At 41.9% G+C, this 20,969-nt stretch overlaps 1 protein-coding gene across 1 annotated transcript in view; it reads left to right on the top strand.

The window, feature by feature from the left end:
* fat3a (FAT atypical cadherin 3a) overlaps positions 1-20,969 on the top strand; it is a 220,235-nt gene that overhangs the window by 199,048 nt on the left and 218 nt on the right. The window contains 12 exon segments of the mRNA XM_052078759.1: positions 675-1,476; positions 3,703-3,837; positions 4,042-4,196; positions 4,390-4,632; positions 5,342-5,588; positions 11,106-11,259; positions 12,869-13,581; positions 14,316-14,429; positions 15,752-15,811; positions 17,916-17,951; positions 20,339-20,549; positions 20,551-20,969. The exon segment at positions 20,551-20,969 is cut by the window's right edge and continues 218 nt beyond it. Of these exon segments, the coding sequence (XP_051934719.1) occupies positions 675-1,476; positions 3,703-3,837; positions 4,042-4,196; positions 4,390-4,632; positions 5,342-5,588; positions 11,106-11,259; positions 12,869-13,581; positions 14,316-14,429; positions 15,752-15,811; positions 17,916-17,951; positions 20,339-20,549; positions 20,551-20,965 (3,285 nt within the window). The 3' untranslated portion in view covers positions 20,966-20,969.

The following is a 20,969-nucleotide window of genomic DNA, read 5'->3' as shown; positions in this document are numbered from 1 at the left end:
CCGGAATTGAACCCTGCACATCTGCACTGAGGGCAATGTGCTAACCAGTCAACCAACAGGCAGTGTATTGTGTCCAATTGGACATAATCATCTGGAGACTAAGCTTCCCTTTGCACTGTTGCCCTTGTTGTTCCATCCCGTGGTCTCACTTCGACTCATTCCCATTCATGCTGGTCGCATTTTTTTTTTCTTACATCATCAGAACATCCTGTCGATGCCTGGTTATGTCTTTTGATTCCGCAGTAAACAGGAAAAATGTTAGCAACAAAAAAAATTCCGTTAAAATAAATTAATAAATAAATAAACCAGTCGAACTTGCGGGAGTGGATAAAAAAAAGCCTAATATTTTAGAGGCAAAAATGCAACCCATTAGGTCTATTCGTAACTCTGATAGAATGTAATGGTATCCATTTTCATACTCATTTATCTTGTTTGGTATCTTAGTGGTATTTTAAATACAAGGTGTGTACGGTGTTTGTGAACTCATTCACTCCCAAAGACGTTTTTTAACGTCTTTTCAGACTTGGTCCAGAATTGGCTGGTGCTGAATTAGTTAATTTACAATCCGAGTTTGCAAAGATACACCCTGGCCAGATAAAGCACGCTGACACCTGTACATCAGAAAATCAAGGCGTACGTACATACTAATCTACTCCCCCTTTTCCTTGTATTAGGTGACCGACTCTGGGCGGCCTCGCTTGTCCTCCTCCTCTATGCTGACGGTCAGGGTGATCGAGGAGAGCCTCCACAGGCCTGTAGCGCTGCCACTGGAGGTTCATATTGTCACCATGGAAGATGAGTTTCCCGGTGGTGTCATTGGAAAGTTGCATGCTACAGATGCTGACCCCTATGATGCGTTGACCTTTGGTCACGCCCCACCAGCTCATCGTAGTCTCTTCAAAATTAGCCCTCGTGATGGGAAGATCATCGCCCTGGGAGGTTTGGATGCTGGCAGATACTTCCTTAATGCCAGTGTCAGTGATGGCCGATTTGCTGTCCCCGTGCCTGTCAGCGTGCACGTTGAGCAGGCCACCCCTGAGATGTTACGTGAGGCTGTGACTGTTCGCTTTGAGAGCGTGGCGCCACACGACTTTGTTGCCTCGCACCTGAAGAGCGTGCTGAAGGTGTTGCAGCAAGCGGCCATCTCTCAACAACGGGACGCTCTGCACCTGCTCAGTCTGCAGCCAGTCGGGGGGACTAAACAGCTGGACATGCTTGTCGCTGTGGAAACAGCTGAGGGCGGGTACTACAAGGCAGCTTACCTCACTCAGAAACTTAGTGCCTCGCGGCGGCGGCTAGAGGAGGTCCTGAAAGTCTCGGCCATCTTGGATAAGAACTGCTCAGGTCTGGATTGTCGTGGGGCACAATGTGAACAAAACATCATTTTGGATTCACACAATCTGGCAACATACAGCACTCCGCGAGTCAGCTTTGTCTCGCCTCGATTCCATCGGACGTCACGCTGCACATGCACTGGTATGAGATGTTGGAAATGTCGCATTTTGATTTAAATAGCACTGAACAATTATTTAGATTCAAATCAGCATTGCAATTTAGTGGACTGTTATTGTCAAATTGCAAATAGATGAATAGATACTTTATTAATTCTCAGGGAAATTGCTCTGGAAATGTCTCTTGCTTACAATTGCACAACAACAGTCACATTATAAAAAGAAATGCAAAAGATTCATTAGCTATTAAACAGGTTGCAATTTTGGGGAAAAAAGCCCTCAGCTTTGTTTAGGTTGGTCGGTATGCTAATATATATAAATTATATATATATATATATATATATATATATATATATATATATATATATATATATATATATATTAGAGCTGTCAAACGATTAAAATATTTAATCTAATTAAAAATGCAACTCATAATTAACTCAAATGGACTAAAAAATTAATCGTGATTACTCACACATTTTTTATCGTTTCTGAATTTCCTTTTACATTTTTTGTCCTATTTTTCACCCATTTTAATGCTCTCATCAACATGGAATCATTAATCAGTTTTTTATGTGCCAAATGCAAATATTTACTGAAATAACAATTGTAATTTTCAATTATAGTGGTTAGCACGTCGGCTTCACAGTGCAGAGGTACCGGGTTCGATTCCAGCTCCGGCCTCCCTGTGTGGAGTTTGCATGTTCTCCCCGGGCCTGCGTGAGTTTTCTCCGGGTGCTCCGGTTTCCTCCCACATTCCAAAAATATGCATGACAGGCTGATTGAACACTCTAAATTGTCCCTGGGTGTGAGTGTGAGCGTGGATGGTTGTTCGTCTATGTGTGCCCTGCGATTGGCTGGCAACCGATTCAGGGTGTCCCCCGCCTACTGCCCGGAGATGGCTGGGATGGGCTCCAGCACCCCCCGCGGCCCTAGTGAGGATCAAGCGGTACGGAAGATGAATGAATTTTACATGAACATTTTTCACTTGGAGCAGTTATTCACAACCGTGAAAACAATATTTTGTCACACAACAGCTGCTTTAACAATTTTTTTATAAAATCAAAACAGAGCAATATAACATTATAAAGTGCACATCTAAGGTAAACTAATACTCAGCCTATAGTAGATTTAAACCATGGTTACATACTTCGTTTTTCTCAAGTTTACTGTGAACACAGCAGTCTGTTTCTGTATGTTTGTTGAAGAATAACGAGACACCAGACACCAGTGTTCATTATGTGCCGCTGTATTCAAAACTGCCGGCCGTACAAAAAAGTGCACGCACTTCCCCCTTGCTGCTGGGGCAAACCATTCTGAAAGGGGGGGTTTCACTCCCCCTAAACAGTCAGGCTATGTTGATTGTGTTGGTCCTTCTTGTGTGGAAATCTCTCTACGGTTTTGTGTAGACCTCATTTCGAATGACTACACTTGGTTCGATGACAACACTGGAGATGTTTTATTTTCGCTAGGTCGCTACCCCTGCAGCGCACTGTCACTGTCAGAGAACACAGAGAAGCTCCACCCGCTCTATTTATATGGACACAGAACACTGTAACCTTCCACACAAAGTAGTTGTGTGGACGTTGTGTAGTAATAATCGCGTCAGTGTGTTGTCAGTGGAGCAATCTGGCAACTTTTTAAAAGTAAACTTTCCATTCATAAACTCTTTAAGTATCCATTTTCGGTGTCTCGTGCTGCCGTGGCTGGCAAAACAGACATGGGCGTGGACTTCTGCAGCGCGCTTGTTGTTTTGTTTCTGGTGTATTTATAGAGCAACGTAACATCCGCTTGTGACGTGTGACGCGTTAATCTCGCGAGAAAAATTTAATTCCGTTAAAATTCATTTAAATTAATGCCAATAAAAACGCGCTGAACTGACAGCTCTAATATATAGATAGATAGATAGATAGATAGATAGATAGATAGATAGATAGATAGATAGATAGATAGATAGATAGATAGATAGATAGATAGATAGATAGATAGATAGATAGATAGATAGATAGATAGATAGATAGATAGATAGATAGATAGATAGATAGATAGATAGATAGATAGATAGATAGATGGATGGATAGATGGATAGATGGATAGATAGATAGATGTCCTCTTTTCATGCCCAAAATATTAAAAGGCTCTGAATGCATTGTTTGGGTCATTGTCAGAAACTTGCCAGTTTGCACGATACATAAATGAATTGAATGTTGATAAAATGGTACGATGCTTTTCTTTCTGTTTATGTTGTCAGGCATCAGTTGCGGTACATTGTCTGAACAATGTGAAGACCAGCAGTGTCCGGCAGACATGCAATGTGTTTCAATGGATGTCACGAGAGGTCGCCATGCATGTCAATGTCCCCCAGGCAAACTTGGAGAGTGTGCAGGTGTGCGTCAGCAATATTACTTTTATTTGGCGTTTTTCATTTCTTGCACAATGTAATCATGCACTCTTGGGTATTTGTGTGCGTGTTTCTGTGCGTGCGTGCGTGCGTGCGTGCGTGTGTGTGTGTGTGTGTGTGTGCGTGTGTGTGTGTGTGTGTGTGTGTGTGTGTGTGTGTGTGTGTGTGTGTATGTGTGTGTGTGTATAGGCCATTCCTCTTTGAGTTTCTCAGGTAACAGTTACATAAAATACCAGCTTTCGGAGCGACTCCAAACAGAGCTGAAGCTTAGTCTGAGGATCCGAACATTGCAGACTAGAGGAATCATCATGTATACTCATAGTGAGCCTTGCACCATTCTTAAGGTATGCTCTCGCCATTGTGCACTCTCTTTCTCTTTCTCTGGCCCATTTGAAAAAAAAACCTTTCACCCTCAAAGGGAGCTTTTTCGTTCAAGCAAAATAACCCCTGCCGATTCCAGGATTATTTAGGGTGCACTCATCCACAGGGCAAGTCCAAGTGAATGTCACAGACAATGTGTTTCTCGTGTGCGTGCAGCTGGACGAGGGAAAGCTGTGGTTCCAGCTCAGCTGCGCACCTGACACCGGGGGCGGCGACAGTCCCGACATGTTGGGGATCTCTGGCCGGCGCATCAACGATGGCAGCTGGCACACGGTAGCGATGGAGCTCAACCGCAACTTTAGCAGTCTTTCTTTGGATGACAGCTATGTTGAAAGGCGCCACGGACAAAACTACGTGCAACCTTTTGCTCCAGACAGAACCATCTACTTTGGCGCACTGGTCAGTGCATTGCTTTCTGTTTCTTAAGCGGTATTAGTTTTGGGACTATTTAAGACTTTATTTGACTGAGTTAATTTGAGTTAATAAAACAAATACAAAATGTCCTTTTGCTTTGAGATTGAAACAAAATATTATTCATTTACAACTAAACTATTCTGATGACATTTACATATATACATACAAGATAAGATATCTTTTATTTGTCCCACACTGGGGAAATTTACAGCCTCCAGCAGCAAGAATGTAGGTAGAAAGAAGAAAGAAGAAAAAAAAACAACAAACACCCTTCAATTAAGTGCAATATAAACACAAAATGGATAAATCGCAGTGCTATTGACAATTGTCTTTCACATCATTTAATTATTATTATTATTATTAATATTATTATATAGGTGTGTGTCTAAATGTAATTGTGATACGCTATACTGTATTCAGATCTGAAGGTCTTCATCTAAACTGTTCATGCTTGTTTCATGTCCAAATTTGCTTTAGTTACTGGCACTTAATTTGCAAATGTAGTGTACGTTGCAGTAGAACACAACGATGTAACAAAACTCACTTTGATCCGCTCAACTACTCGAGTAACATGTACTGCAGGAAAAGAAGGCATTGTGTCAGTGGAATTCTGAGGGTAGAAGCGATGACTGGATACCCCATGGGTATCTTTGTCTTGAGTTATTGCTCTGACATATGCCCACATCTGTCTCAGGTGCAGCATCCCACTTCACGGAGCCTCATTGACTCCCAAAAGGACCCAAAAGTGCTTGAGGGCTTCCAAGGTTGCCTGGACTCAGTCATGCTGAACAACAATGAGCTGCCTCTGCAGAACAAGCGGTCGCACTATGCTGAGGTGGTGGGACTAACAGAGCTCAAGTTGGGTTGCATCCTCTTCCCTGATGCTTGTGTGCAGCAGCCGTGTCGAAATAGGGGAAACTGCATCAGCCTGCCCTCTGGTGGTGAGTGACAGCAACTGCAAGCAGTATGAACCAAAAGCACAAATTACACAGACATGATGATCTGTTTGAATATAACCATTTACTCCATCATAACAATAAAAAAAAGACCCACCCCGCCCAGATATAGTACCCAATAATACATGCACTCCATGTTCAACCAGTTTAATACCTTTTGCACCATTCTTTTTCAGCTAAGATTTCAGATCGGGCGAATTTAATAATAATAATTTTCCTCGGTGACAAGAGAGATATCTAAAATAATGATAGAAATGATTGAGGATTATATCATACCAATGATATTTTTGTGCACTACAATTTATATCGTAATCGCGCTATTTAAAATCATTTTAAAAATGGCTTCCACAGAGCTGCAAACCTATCGCCAATCTAACTTTCAGAATGATTTGTCGGAATTTCCATAACATTAATGTGGGACCCCGTTACCACAGTAAATAAAAATGTCCCTCACCATTAGCCACACTTCACCGAGCTGTGAACGTTTGGTGTCTTCCAATAAGTATCATGATCCTGACTTGACACAGAATGCAGCGTGATGGTGTTTGTTGTTCTATGGTGGATGAAGTTGTCGTTAGCACGCATCTGTTATCTGCATGTCAGTGGACATATTAATTTGCCAATGAAACTTCACCTCGTGTGGCTGCCCTTGTTTGCCATTGTTAATACAAATCTATTAAAATTAGCAGGCATGAGCCTCAATTCATTAGCTTTCAGCTGACACTCGACTCGTCTGCTTGCTTCCGCAGCATCGTGTTACGTCACCGAAGCCACCAGCAAAAACAGCACGTTATTAAACACAGATTCCAGTTACCTTCCAACTATATTCTTTTGGCAATGTGACGCATGATTTAGTTCGAAATATCCGCAACACCCACACGGTCCGGCCGTAATGAGGTTGGAGATTTTCCGTGACAAATACAGACAATACCGAGCAGTTGCCAACGCGCCTTACATGTTGTTTGATTTTGAACAGCGCTCCTGAAATGCACATGGAAATGTGACGATGGTTTGTAATTGATTAATTCATACAGGCTTCAAGCTGTTTTTTTCCACGCTCAGCTGAACGTTAAGGAATAAGGCCTAACATGTAGCCTCCGCTAACGTACAAAACATCATTTTTCTAATCCGCTTACCCTTGTTAGGGTTGTGGGCATGCTGTCGTCAATCCCAACTCTCTTCAGGCAGTAGGTGGGGTACACCCTGAACTGGTTGCCAGCCAATCTCAGGGCAGATATAGACAGACAACCATTCACACACCAGACACAATTTGACAAGTTCCATAAGCCTGCCACGCATGCTTTTGGATAGTGAGAGGAAACCAGAGTACCCGGAGAAAACCCACGCATCCACAGGAAGAAGATGCAAACTCCACACAGGAAGGATGAAGCCAGAATCAAATGCTGCACTTAAGCACAGGCACATGGGCTAACAATTAGCATTTGAGTGGCAGTGCTGTTATTCTTTATAAGCGGCGGATAACTGAACACCAACCGTTTCGCAACACATACCACTGTTATTGCCTTTCCTTCACTACAAGTTATCCATCTGGCTTTTTAATACTCCCCCAGGTGGCAAAACACCAGAAAGAACCGCAAAAAGCACATTGCAGGAAAAAGTGTGACAAAAACAGTTGAATTTTTTTATTCCAAATGATTTAGAGGTACTTTGTTGGGTGTGTGTGTGTGTGTGTGTGTGTGTGCGTGTGTGTGTATATATATATATATATATATATATATATTGAATGTTTTGAGTTATGAGTGTGGTCAAGGAAAACATAAAACTCGCACTGTATATCAAGCCACTGCTGTCCATCCCTCTATATTTCAGCAATGATATAAATACCTCCTTTTACTTCTTCTTGGCTTCAAACACCAGCTCTACATGAATGTTACAAAAAAAATTGGTACTGTATTGTAATAAACTGTCAAGAGTGAGGACTACTTTTCTGTTAGGAAGGGCATCTTTGAGCTTTTGACAAAGAGCACCAAAAATATCTGGTAAACAGGTGAATTTAAGGTCTTCTCTGACTTCCTCCAACTTTCACTTAAGCTAATTGAACACTGCATTGCCCATTGACACGGATTTGATGCCAGATTAGAACAACTTTCACCCTTTCGGGACAGTGGTTACAACAGTGCACAGTTTACCATGTTACTTGGTGCATGTAAGATTACAGGGTGCATGTAAGGGTTAAAAAGGGTTGAACAATAATAGGTCGAGCAACTGCTTGTGTCTGTTTTCTTTGCAAGACTAACAATACTTTACATTTGTACCATTATGGGCAAATAAAAGTGGTAATTGTAGCTTCAAGCTGTCCCAAATAATGCTGAGAAAAGTTAATGGCTCTGATTGTAAACGCGTACTAAAATGTGCCGCTTTGCTTTGTGCGTCTATTGTTGAAAGAGTGCTCCGGTACACTGTTTTTTCATGCATCCGCATGTCCTTTTTTATGTTGTGTGGGTTTTATGTATTTTCCCAAAAGACTGTGCTTGTTTGAATATCCTCACAATTTAATAGGGCTTGGCTGGTAGTTGACTAGACTATTTTTAAAAAGTATCTTCCCTTTCTGAATGAGCAGCTTTGGTAAGTGAGTGAGAACCAGTTTAGGGGAAAATACAGGCTTGAGACAGATTTCAGATTTTGAACCACTGGAAGGAGAACATGGAATTATTAGACCCCACACAAAGAGTTATGTGATTATACTGTATGCAAACAATGTAAATTGCCACCCTTGCAGAAGCGACTTACTGGTATGCCCAGAACGACGACAGATTTCTTTATCTGGCCAAGTTACTCAACTTAACTCAGCTTTATTTAAAGTGCACTTTAAAACAACCACCACTGTATACCAAGTGCTGTACATGGAGCAAAATGAATTCATACAACAATAAACAACCATCCATCCATTCATTTTCTGATCTGCTTATCCTCACATGGGTCACGGGACTTGCTAGAGCCTATCCCAGCTGTCTTTGGGCATTCGGTGTGGGACACCCTGAACTGGTTGTCAGCCAATCGCAGGGCACACATAGACGAACAACCATTTGCGCTCACACTCACACCTAAGGGCAATTTTGAGTGTTCAATCAGCCTTCCATTCATGTTTTTGGAATGTGGGAGGAAACCGGAGTACCAGGTGAAAACCCATGCAGAAACAGGGCAAGCACGCAAACTTCACACAGGAAGGCCTGAGCTGGTATCGAACCCGGTATCTCTGCACTGTGAGGTTGACTTGCGGCTCCAGAGCCGCATGCGGTTCTTTAGCGACATCTAGTGGCTCCCTGGAGCTTTATAAAATATGTTTAAAATGGAAAAAGATTTTGATAGGCTAAGATAGCTCAAATAGATATAGATACATGTTACAGCTCTGAAAAGGAGAGCTGTGGTGGTGTTTTTTTAAAACATACACTTTATTTATGCTTTTAACAGTCTCTACAAACACAGGCAAGTCTGCGTTTGAATCCGTGCCTTCGCTCTTCTCGTTCAACTCGAGAGGAGTTCATAGACAGCCTCCAAAAAAATGGAAATTCATGATGACTTCACTGACACTAAGAAAAGTGAAAATAATGCACCAAAACCAAAAAATCAAGCGAGGAAATCACAAAATAAATTCTATGGGGGCGTTTGTGAACACACAAGAAAGGAATGAATAACAAACAATTCGGAGACAGTCCAGTCTCCTACAGCATGTGTTTCCTTCATGGTAAGTTTAATAGAAGGCTCTTATTTTTTTATTTTTTATTTTTGCGGCTCCAGACATATTTGTTTATTGTTTTTTTTGTTTTTTTTGTCCAATATGGCTCTTTCAACATTTTGAGTTGCCGACCCTTGCTCTAACAAGTCGACCACAACAACAAACAATAAAACAAAAATGATAAATTAAAGGAACTAAGGAAGACAGTAGAACGTTACAAATGTCACCTGGCTGTCCAAGCAACAATAAGAAGCATAGTTTTCTCTTACTGACAATAGTAACATGCAAAAGCGGACGAGCCTTCACCCAACCTATGTCGTCTTGTGTCTAATACTGTATGTATGTACTCGTGGCGAACCCTCAGGGCCAGCAAGGCCTTCTCTGCTGGCCTAAACATTCATACAATAACATAAATTTAATTCATGTTGTTTTATTTTCATAAATATGTAAACCAAATTATTCTCTGTATTCTTTACGTCATATTATTTCCACTTAGTCGAGTGGCTTTCAATAGCTACTTTATAGATAACTTACTTATTATGCTTATATTTAGCTTGTGTTGCCAGGTACATTAAACTTGCCCTTCAGATTAAACAGAGCAGGCCCCTGTGCGCTGTAAATTAACGGGCACAGTCAGGTTGCAATAGCCAATCAGATCTCGAGTCTTCGCACCGGGGCCAGCTAGAATGCCTTACGTCGAGACTGGACGTGCGCGTTCAGTGATTGGATTAGCGCCTGCTAAAAGGAGCTATCACTGCATTTTAAGCCAAAATGGTCGAAGAAGAAGAAGAAGTACCCGTGGTTCATAGCCTCTGAGAAAAGCTGCAAATTGTACTGCTGGGAATGCCTATTGCTTGCAACTGACCGATTTGGTGTTTGGAGCCACACTGGATTTACCCATTTAAGTTGTTTTACCAAGACAGCAAGGAAACATCAGAGCACGGCTGGGCACTTACAAGCTACGGTGCGTTTAAAAACATTTGGGGACACTCGCATAGATCTGCAGCTCAGTGAACAGTCACGACATTGCTGAGTAAATTAATTTTATTTTACATTTCTTCTTGTCATTTTATTTCATTCATATTAAATTAATGGTAACGAAATAAAATGACAAAGATACAAAAATGTATCAAATAAATCTGCTCACCTGCAATTTATAATAGGGCATTGTAGTCACCTTGCACTAAAGTTCGTTCAATCTCAGCTGCTCAACATCGTCAGTTATTTGCTGTTGTACTGTATAGCCTATTCTCAAAGTGCAAATGATCTGTTTACTTGATTTTCAAAGAATAGTTTGTTTTGTTATTGTTTGATTCGTGTCTTCTATGATACTGCGACATTGCGCAATTTATTGGACAGACTTGTTCAAGATCACACAGCATAATTTGGGTGGCATTTTATTTAGTATTTTTAAATCATCTTTTTATTCTTGACAATATCTATAATGTTAGTTTCACGCTCTTGTGAATGCATATTTGATGGTTTTAAATGCTCCTGAAATGAAATGCTGCTTGACGAGCCCATACTGTATTGTGTTAATGTATGCGACGTCATTGAAGGTCAAAGGTTGAAATGCACGGCCCGCCACTGGTATGTAGTTTTACAGATTAAATCCGGTGTACAGTATGAACTGTCCATTGTTATTGAATACACAGCAGATTATTGCTCCTCTGGTCAGTGTTTGAAATTACAGAATTGTAGCTACTTATTATCAGCAACTAGTCAAGTCGTGCAACTTTTGCAGTGTGCAGAAAGCCAAAATTCGTAATTGTATCTCTCCTTTTTGTCTCTCCCGTGTCTGCAAGGATTCTCATGCAACTGCAACCCCTTGTACACCGGAGGGCGCTGTGAGATAGAGATAACAGCGTGTGTGCCCAACCCATGTAAGAACGGTGGAATGTGTAAGGCGATTGGCAATGCGTTCCTCTGCAGTTGTCGAAGAGGCTTCATGGGTCTCACGTGAGTATCATTCCGATCAAATGCTGAATCGTAGAATCCTTTAAGGGTTAGCTCGAGGGCTTCGCCAATTCGTTGTATAACTCGATTCGTTTGATTAGAAATTCAGACAAACGTGATAAAAAATGAGATTATAGAAGATGAGATAAAAGATTAAAAGTAAAGTGAAAGATTAGAGAGAGGATGAAAGTACAGACCAGTGTGAGTTTATTTGTTAAAAAGTAGCAGCACTCTGAATCAGTTACGCGGGGGGGGGGGCTTGTTTTTTGTTTTGTTTTTTTAAACACTCTTACAGTCGAGTCTACATAAAGTGAAATGTGTAGATGAGGTTTTCTTATTGCTGCGGTCCTTTAATCCCTGGTAAATTGTTTAGTTGATCACAGGACGATTTTGTTGTTGTCGAAAAATGTGGCTGTACAATATCAGGTCTGAGTCGAACATAGTACAGTAAAGTCATTTTTGTTTTTAACTCATTCAGCGCCAGCCATGTTCAGACCGTTCTGTCACCCAACACGTGAAAAAAAAACGTTAAACATACATAAACTCGTGCCTAGATTCTTCAAAAAAACATGAAAAAACATACCGGTACTTGGCCTTGAATGAGTTAACTCGTGGCTGGGTCTATTTCTTAATTTAGGAGAATGGCAAAAAAACCCACATAATTTCTCCAGTCATATTCAAAAAATAATATCTACCAATGTAGAACATAACATTTGAACATGAGTTGTGGAAAGATTCTGCCTCTACATCTGTCGTACTAACACTGCAAAGGGAACTGATTTACAACATGGAGTACAAATGGGCTAATCATAACAAAATAATAAGAATGTATAAGTTTGTGTCCAAATGTTTGACAATTTAACCCATTTAAAAACAATTTGAGAGATAAAAGTCCACATATTAAGAAAAATCTAGATTTTCTGTCTATGGCCACATGAGGACAATATTACATTGTGTTTCGTGTGTCAGTGTGTAACAGGGTTTATTAATTAGCTCTAAATGCAGTTTACAGTCTTTAACAACCCCCACCCTAATAACGTGCGTTGTTAGTTAGCCTGCAGATGTACAAGTGTGCCAAAGGACTTTCAAGATTATTGGATGTATAACTTAATCTCTATGCATAATTTGACTTTATAAAACTTCCATTTGAGTGTAATTTACTTTTTAAACTATGGTGACCTCACTTACCATTGAATGAAGAAAAAAAGATCCCCACATGTTTTAATACCACATGCAACTTGCTGTCTGTTTTTCAAATGCCATGGAAAGTATTGGAGCATACGCATAAGCACAATAGATGGAGACTATGAGTGTTCCACACCAGTTGTGCTGCAATATAGGGATATATTAAAAATATAATAAATGTGATGATGATGTCTGAGAAAATAGGTCCCATAATGTATGGTGCTGGCAAACTTGTCTGATCGGTCAGTATGGGCTCACAAGGAGTAGGAAAAAAAATGTAAATCCTGTAAAAAAAAAATATATATATATAATACCGTAATAATAGGTTTTTGAGCTCACAGCCAAGAGATCATTTGTGCGGCCATTGTTCTTCAGCCATTCTTCTCATCACAGTTTGTCCCCTTTTCTCCAACCCTTTATCCCACAGCTGCGAGAAGGATGTGAATGAATGTGACCGCAGCAATCCCGAGGGCGAGTGTGAGAATGGTGGTATCTGTGTCAACACACACGGTTCCTTTTACTGTAACTGCACTGCGGGCTTCGTGGGCCAGCGTTGCAGCCTGAGGCCTGTCGTCGTCCCTGATATGCAAGCTGGGCACGCAGTGGTCGGAAAGGAGGAGTTGATTGGCATCGCCGTGGTGCTCTTTGTCATCACCACCCTCATCATCCTCTTTATTGCATTCCGCAAGAAGGTCTTCCAAAAGAGCTACTCACGAAACAACCTGTCGCTGATTCAGGACCCTGCCACAGCAGCCCTTCTCAACAAAGCCAATGGTGTTCAGTTTAAGACTCTGCATTGCACCGCAGGAGACCCCATCAATCTCTACTCGGAAACTGGACTCGGGCCCACCGTGGTGGGAACCGGAGGGATGATGGGACCTCCTCAGGTCCCTGTCAGGCCGATGGCGTACACTCCTTGTTTCCAGAGTGACCCACAGTCGACATTGGAAAAGATGGTGGATGGGCGCACAGTGGAGCACACAGAGATGAGCACCTTTCACCCAGAGTCGCCAAGGATTTTGTCGGGGTCCACAAGGAGAGGGGTTGTGGTGTGCAGCGTGGCCCCAAACCTACCTCTGGTTTCTCCTTGTCGATCAGACTGTGACTCTATCCAAAAGAGCCCGTGGGAGAGCGATGAGGGTGAGAGTGTTTGGGAGTGTACAATCCCAATCAAATTCACTTTTGTTGAAGATACTCTTAAATCACCTGCATCCATCCATCCATCCATCCATCCATTTTCCGTTCCGCTTATCCTCACAATGGTCAGGGTGTGTTGGAGCCTATTCCAGCTGTCTTTAGGCAGTAGGTGGAGTACACCCTGAATTGGTTGCATGCCAATCGCAGGGCACACAAAGACGAAAAACCATTTGTGCTCACAATCACACCTCGGGACGATTTTTAGAGTGCTCCATTAACCTAGCATGCATGTTTTTGGAATGACATAAGATTTCCCGCATCCATCACTTGAACTCGCATCGCTGTCATACCCAGCTGATGAGGCCCAAGACCTTTTCCATGAACAGAAAGAAAAATCACTTCGGTAGGCCCCAGTCTGAGAATGAATTCAGTGTTCATTTGTGTCGGTGGGTAGAAAATCATTTTCCAGTAAGAATGAACTTTTTAGCAGGGTGAATGTGACATTTCCCTCAAATCATCCCCGACATCACACAGATTTGTAACTTTTTGTTTTGATCGGCCATCATCGGGTTCAAGCTGTTTTGAGACAAATTCATTCGTTTACATTTACATTTACAGTGATCCCTCGCTACTTTGCGGTTCACTTATTGCAGATTCATTTTTAATTCAATAAAAAAAAAAAAAGACACATTTCATAATGCAGTTGTAATAATTTCCCTCTGATCCTCTCTTTACAGGTAAGATGGTTGATATGGCCGAGGAAGTCACTTGTTTCTCTGGGAGCAACAAAGGCAGTAATTCAGAGGTCCAGTCGCTAAGCTCCTTTCACTCGGACTCCTGCGACGACAACGGTAAGATAGACACTCTTTCCTTTTGTACCGCGTTGTTAGTAATACCCTCTGAATCTCAAATATCCCTTGAGTTTCAACTCTATTAATTGTTGGTCTTCGAAAATGTTTTTTTCTTGTTCGGTAAGCGTCTTCACATTGTAATGCAAATGATTTCCATAAACACGGGGTTCATACATTGGTGAGATGCTTGGCTTCCAATAGAACGCAACACAAAGACCACATGTCCCCAGTGTGCACATGAGCAGAATGAGGATGCAAAACTGCAAGACGGCTGAATTGTCAATGAGAAGAGAAGGAGGAATGGAAACATTGATTACAAGCTTCCCTTGTGTGACTTCCACAGCCAACTGTTTCTCATCCATTATTTTGCGGAGCTGCCCCTCACCAAGCGCCCAAGCCACAGAATGAATTCTCTGATGCATCCGTTTTGTCCTTTCAGCTTCATTGACTCAAGCGCACCGAGCATTTTGGGGGCAGTGTTTGCCATAAACAAAACTGTTTCTCAGCAGATGAAAGCGAGCATGCGGTTTCAGAGACCGGGAAACAAGACTGTTTTAGATTGATGAAATAGGTGTGCGATTCTTCATTTTCTTTTCATATCACCTGATCGCAACAGCGGGGGAAGGGCTTTAAACGGCTCCCTCTTGATTTCGTGTACTGGCACTTTTTGGTGCCGTAAGCAGTAACATTCATTATAGAACGGGAATGTGTCAGACTGATTGCATGTACGCACAATGTCCTAACGTCACACCGCTGAATACAACAATATCGTGAATTTCTTTTGGGGGGGGTCTTTTCCAAAGCACGTGGTTGTTCGGAGAGTCAGCTGCACTTCCTGCAGATGAGGGTTTTTAATCATTCACCGTGACTTGTATGTCGTGCTGCCCGTGTCTGGAGCTTTGCACATGGCTTTGTGTCTTGGTTTGATTGCATTGCCATGATTTCCATACGGCGCAGTTTTCTGAACACTTGTGCTTCAGAAATGTCACAGTCATTGACAAATAATCGAAGGAGTTCATTTTGACCAGTTATTTCAAGCCAATGTGATTTTCCAGTTGGACTGATTTTTTTTTTCTCCCCATTTCATTTAATTATTTTCTTTGAAATGTTACCTCATTTGCATGCTGGGTTGCTGGCGTTGCTAATTTTCCATTTGTTGGCGCAAAAAGAGTGTGAGAGAACTCTTCAGGTCTAAGGCTGCCAAAGGTAGTCTTTCTGTTCCAGGCCCGGGGATCCCAACGGATGGGATTTTGAGTGTATGTCTAAATCGTCACCATGAATTACTGTCTTTCAAAACATATCTCTTTTTCTCCCTCCAAAAGCCTCCATAGTGACCGTCATTCGACTGGTCAATGACGCTGTCGACACAATCGAAAGTGAAGGTACCATGCCTCATCCAGTTTGCATCTCACCTCTTACTCTTCCACTCTTTTCCTTTCACTGATGATAGTTTCTTTTGACTGCGCTTTGAGGACTTTCCACTGAGCGCCCATCGCTTGAACTCTCATTACAAGTTCCTTTAAATTTAAAGATATCGGCTCAGACAAAATCTCTCCCCACAATGCTGTTTGTTGCCTTAGGGAAAGTAACACAACGATGATTTCTCTTTGTCAGCTCAAGGCCACCAAAAGAAAAACAATCATTTAATCACCAACAAGTCTTTGAGACAATGCATACTTGCATGCTCCCAAATGCTGGCAAAAATCTGACTCAAATATTGACTGAGGGGCCACGGGAATGCTACAAAAAAAAATATTTATTTGATGGAATAGTTTGCAGTTTCTTGGACAGCTTGCCCTTTTGGCTTTTTTTTCACGCCATTGATTTATTTGAGACTGTATTATTGATTTTCATTTGTAAAGGATGATTAAGTATGCAGATCAGTTCACACTGTAGTTGCAACGACTTTGGAGGACAACTGGCAAGGCTCTGGAGTCCAGTTTGAGCCTCATCATCTGTGATTTTTCTTTCTGTTCATGGAAAAGGTCTTGGGGCCCATCCGCTGGGTATGACAGCAATGCGAGTTCAAGTGATGGATGCTGTGCGGGAAATCTTATTTTTTAAAAGATCATTGAAAGGAACCAAAAGATTGACAATTTACTTTAAAAAAAATGAATAAAATAAACGAACCAGGCACCTAAACATGACTCCATTATGCTTGAATTCAAGACTATATTTATTTACAGTATCATGCAAAGGTTTAAGGCACCGTTAGAGTTGTTGTGTTGCCAGTTTTATAATACAGTACTGTATATATAATAATAACTCTGACCTCCTCCAAGGCCAAACTGTTATCAGCCGCCCGGGGGGGGGGGGGGGGGGGGGGGGGGGGGGATTAGCGTATTTGTGGTTGTTCGTGCAACTCTTTGTGAGTCACCAAGCAAACTTTGTTGGTGGTGGAGGATGAGCTCCATTTATAGAGTTGTGATGGACAGCGAAAATAAATTCATAGGAATATAAGTCTATAAGTATAGACAGCACAGGTATCAAAGTCAAGGCCAGGGGCCCACATCCGTCCCGCCACATAATTTTTTGTGGCCCACGAAAGAAAATCATGTGCATCAACTTGCATGATCCTTGCTAAAATCTGGACTGAAATATCAAATTGTCGTGTAATAAATGATGTTGCGATTTTTCATCAATTGTGCAACCCTGTTTACACTTCAACAAGAAAGGAACAAACAAATAGCTGTTTTTAAGACACGTCACACGGAAGCAGTGACAGCTCCGATGACTGCTGAAGTGACAGCCGACATTGTAAGAGTTGAAGAGAAACTTCACCAAAAAATACCATTGTCTGGAAAAAAAATGAAATTTTAAACTTTCAATTTAATTCAATTCAATTTATAGAGCACTTTCGAACAGCCATTGCTGCCTACAAAGTGCTGTACATGGAGCAATTTAAAATATACCATAAACAGAAAAACAAATCGGTAACAAAGACGGTAGAAAGCACCAAACAGTAAAACCAAGAACAAATCGAAGTCACCCTGAGTCGAATGACAAAGAATACAAATGAGTTTTGAGGAGGGAGTAGAAGATAGGCAGCGAGGAGGATTCCATTAGTAATCTATCAATTGGTTGTGTATAAGTTATGCAAAGAGATGATTCAACATTTATTCGGTTTAACGGTCATAATGGCCCGCCGAGGGAAAACATAATTCCAAAGTGGCCCTCCACAAAAATGAATTTGACACCCCTGCTACACAGTATGTGCACCTTTATACAGATTCTTACCAACATTTAACACAACCTTCCCTGGTCCGCGGAACCTCCCTTTTGGAGACATATTTTATATCTTTGCAATCCTGGTAACAGTACCTCAACAAATATTTAGTGTTTGTATCGATTCTATGCTATGAAATTTTATCATGAAAAGTGCAAAGCTAATGGTGGCCTAAGACCTTTGCACGAGCTCATGCAACAAACGAGTCACCTATGTCCAAATGCTTCAAACTTCTCATATTTTATTCTTCCATCTGACAGTGTCAGTCATGGACCAAAGTCAAACCTACAACAGAGGTGAAAACTCCCACCCATCTCTTTCTCTCTCTCTCTCTCTCTCTCTCGCTCGCAAGGAGTTGACTTCAAATGCATCTGGAGATTTGTCTGAGCCAAATGATGACCAGTGACAAAACACATTCATATTTTAATACCGTATTTTCCGTACTATAGGGCACACCGAAACGTCTTCCATTTTCTTAAAAGCTCATGGTGCGCCTTAAAATCCAGTGCGACTTGTGTATGGTTATTACAGTAATATGTGACCCAAGACACTCCTTGCTGGAGATATGCTTACAATGGTATAACATGCTGTTGGTGCAGTGAACTATGTCGCTGCTTTGTTAAATAGGTTTTTGTTGCAACTCCGAAAAAAGGAGAGCTGTGGTGTTGTTTTTTTTTAAAACGCACACGTTATTAATGGTATTCTCAGTCTCAACAAATACAGGTACGTCTTTGTCCGTCTCCATGCCTTCTATTCTTCCATTCGACTCGAGAATCGTTCATAACCGCCTCGGAACAATGTAAATTAACGATTCCTTCAATGAAACTACGAAAATTGAAAATACAGTAATGCATCAAAACAGAAAATCAAGGAAATGCCAAAATAAATCGTTGGGGAGCTATAGATATATTTTGTGATTTTATGTTTTGATGCATTACTGTATTTTCAATTTTCATAGTTTCATTGAAGTAATCGTTAATTTACTTTTTTTTTGGAGGTGGTCATGAACGCCTCTCGAGTCCAACGGAAGAAGAGAAGGCATGGAGACGGACAAAGACGTACCTGTACCGCCATCTAGTGGATGCATTGTAGACTGCACCTTATAGTCCAGTGCGTGCAAAATATGACAAAAAAAATTACAAAATAGGACCATTCATTGAGGTGCGCCTCATAATCCAGTGCAACCTTTTTGTGCGGAAATATGGTATTTTAACGGCATGCTATCAATCCAACTGCGGCAACGTTCTTGTCCCGGGGCAAGCTCAAATGACCTACTTTCCATCACGTTTGCAGCAAGCATCTGAACTTTTTCTCTTGGATGAGCATCAGGCCAACGTTTCTATTTGACGAAAGTACAATAGTCTGCAATTCTTTCATTAATCACTACCAGCACCAAACAGACATAAGTCGTTAGGATGCCATTTTGTGCGAGCAGGCCCTCCCTTTTCACCCACCATGGTGTCAGGGAGCCAGTGAAGTGCTGCAACACCTGAAAGTGCAAATCCCTTCGTCCCGAAACCAACCAACCAACTATCATTATCCCCGGAAACAAAAAATGATACGAAGGCTTGAACTGGCGCACCACCGGCAGTTCACATAATGAGTCTACTCTTTGTATCGTATTATAATACCCAGATGGTCTTTTGGCACTGATAAATTCATGTGACCCCTCTGAGCTCTGTGCCCTCCTCCTACAGCTTGTTGACTTGGCTGCAGAGGACACTCACTCATTTGTCATCCTCCTTTCTGCCTAACGCCCTTCTTTGCTTGTCCCCTTACTCGCCCAACCACATCTACTATCGTGCTGTTTGCAGTTGTTCTTCCATACCGGTGATTGTGCAAGTTTGAGGATGTAAAATTCCACATTCTCAGTCGCTATGCAGTTGCGTTCTGATTCGAGGCATGCTGTTGCTTCTGGTTTTTAATATTTTTATTTTTTTTTTAATCTTCCATCGCAACTTGTTCAATTGTTCAATCAGTCCATAGTAGGTTTCCTTTTGTTGGGAGAATAATACTTTGGTTTCAGTGTACACTGCTCAGGATATTCATTCTCGCTTCACACAGGAGTAATAAGAAACATTATTTTGTCTACATTGCTTTCTTGTGTAATTGAGAATGACGCTTCAGCAAATATATGATAAAGAGTTACTTCATTCAAAATGGCAAGTTTATGACTAATTTCAGGTGGATTTATCAACAATATTGTACAGCATTTTGGAACCTTGATTTCAGGCTCGATAGATGCATTCATGAGGCAGGCCAAAAGTCATTGAACAGAGCGTCTGGTTGTCAAGAAATGCGTGATTATATGACTGCCTCAGTCAAGAGGACATTTTACCAAATATTTATACATGCTTTCTAACGTGTCAAAAGTTGTAATGTTTCCCTGAGTCCCGTGAACTGAAGCATGCTTTGAATCCTGCCCTTTAACGGCTTCTTGTGTGCATGACAGAGCAGTTCTGAAACCCAGTGTTGTTTTGTGAAGTGCTTGCCATGTCAATGACCTTCACCGCTTTGGTGTATTCTTGCTGCAAGTGCATGTGTGACCTTACGCATACCCAAGGCATGTGGATTGCAAAGATGCAAAACATTGTGGAGAGGGGATGTTGGCAGTGATGACTGATTCCATGTGGAAGCTTCACTTTCCAGCTTGTCGCTAACCTTGTCCTCTTCTACTGTCCAGCATATCACTGGGACACATCAGACTGGATGCCAAGCACCAAACTATCAGACATCGAAGAGGTGCGGGGCTACGAGGCTCCTCCTGGAAGCATTGTAGTGGGCACAGCAGCGCGACTTGGAGGAAGTGCTCGTGAATTAGAGTCGGATTACTATCTGGGGGGTTACGACGTTGACAGCGACTACCCCCCTCCCCATGAGGAATTCTTCAGCAAGACAATTGCCGCCTCCATTGCCCGTTGGGGAGGATTATGCAGAGCCTCATACTGTGCTACCTGCCAACTTGCCGGTTTCAAAGGAGAGCACCTTGAGTTCTGGTGACACTGGACATCAGCGTGGCAGGCCTCATTTCCACCCTAGTCAATATCTGCCCCCCCATCCGCTTCCAGTCGGGGAGGCAGCACACGGGGATTTCACTACTTCAGCGAGCGGGGTAAGCTCAAAAACTGAGGACAACGGAGACTCTATGTCGCTAAATATGCGGCTGTCAATTGGAGCGTCGTCAGCATCGGACGTGTCGGCCCCCTGCGGGCTGGGTGACTCCGAACAGGGCAGCGATTTTGACAGTATGGACGAGCTGCGTCGAGGGGTAACCATCATCACTGAGTCGCAGCAACAAACAGAGGTGTGATTGA

This window comes from Hippocampus zosterae, chromosome 10 (assembly GCF_025434085.1).
Source record: "Hippocampus zosterae strain Florida chromosome 10, ASM2543408v3, whole genome shotgun sequence".
Lineage (NCBI taxonomy): Eukaryota > Metazoa > Chordata > Actinopteri > Syngnathiformes > Syngnathidae > Hippocampus > Hippocampus zosterae.
This window is presented reverse-complemented; position numbering and strand designations above follow the sequence as displayed.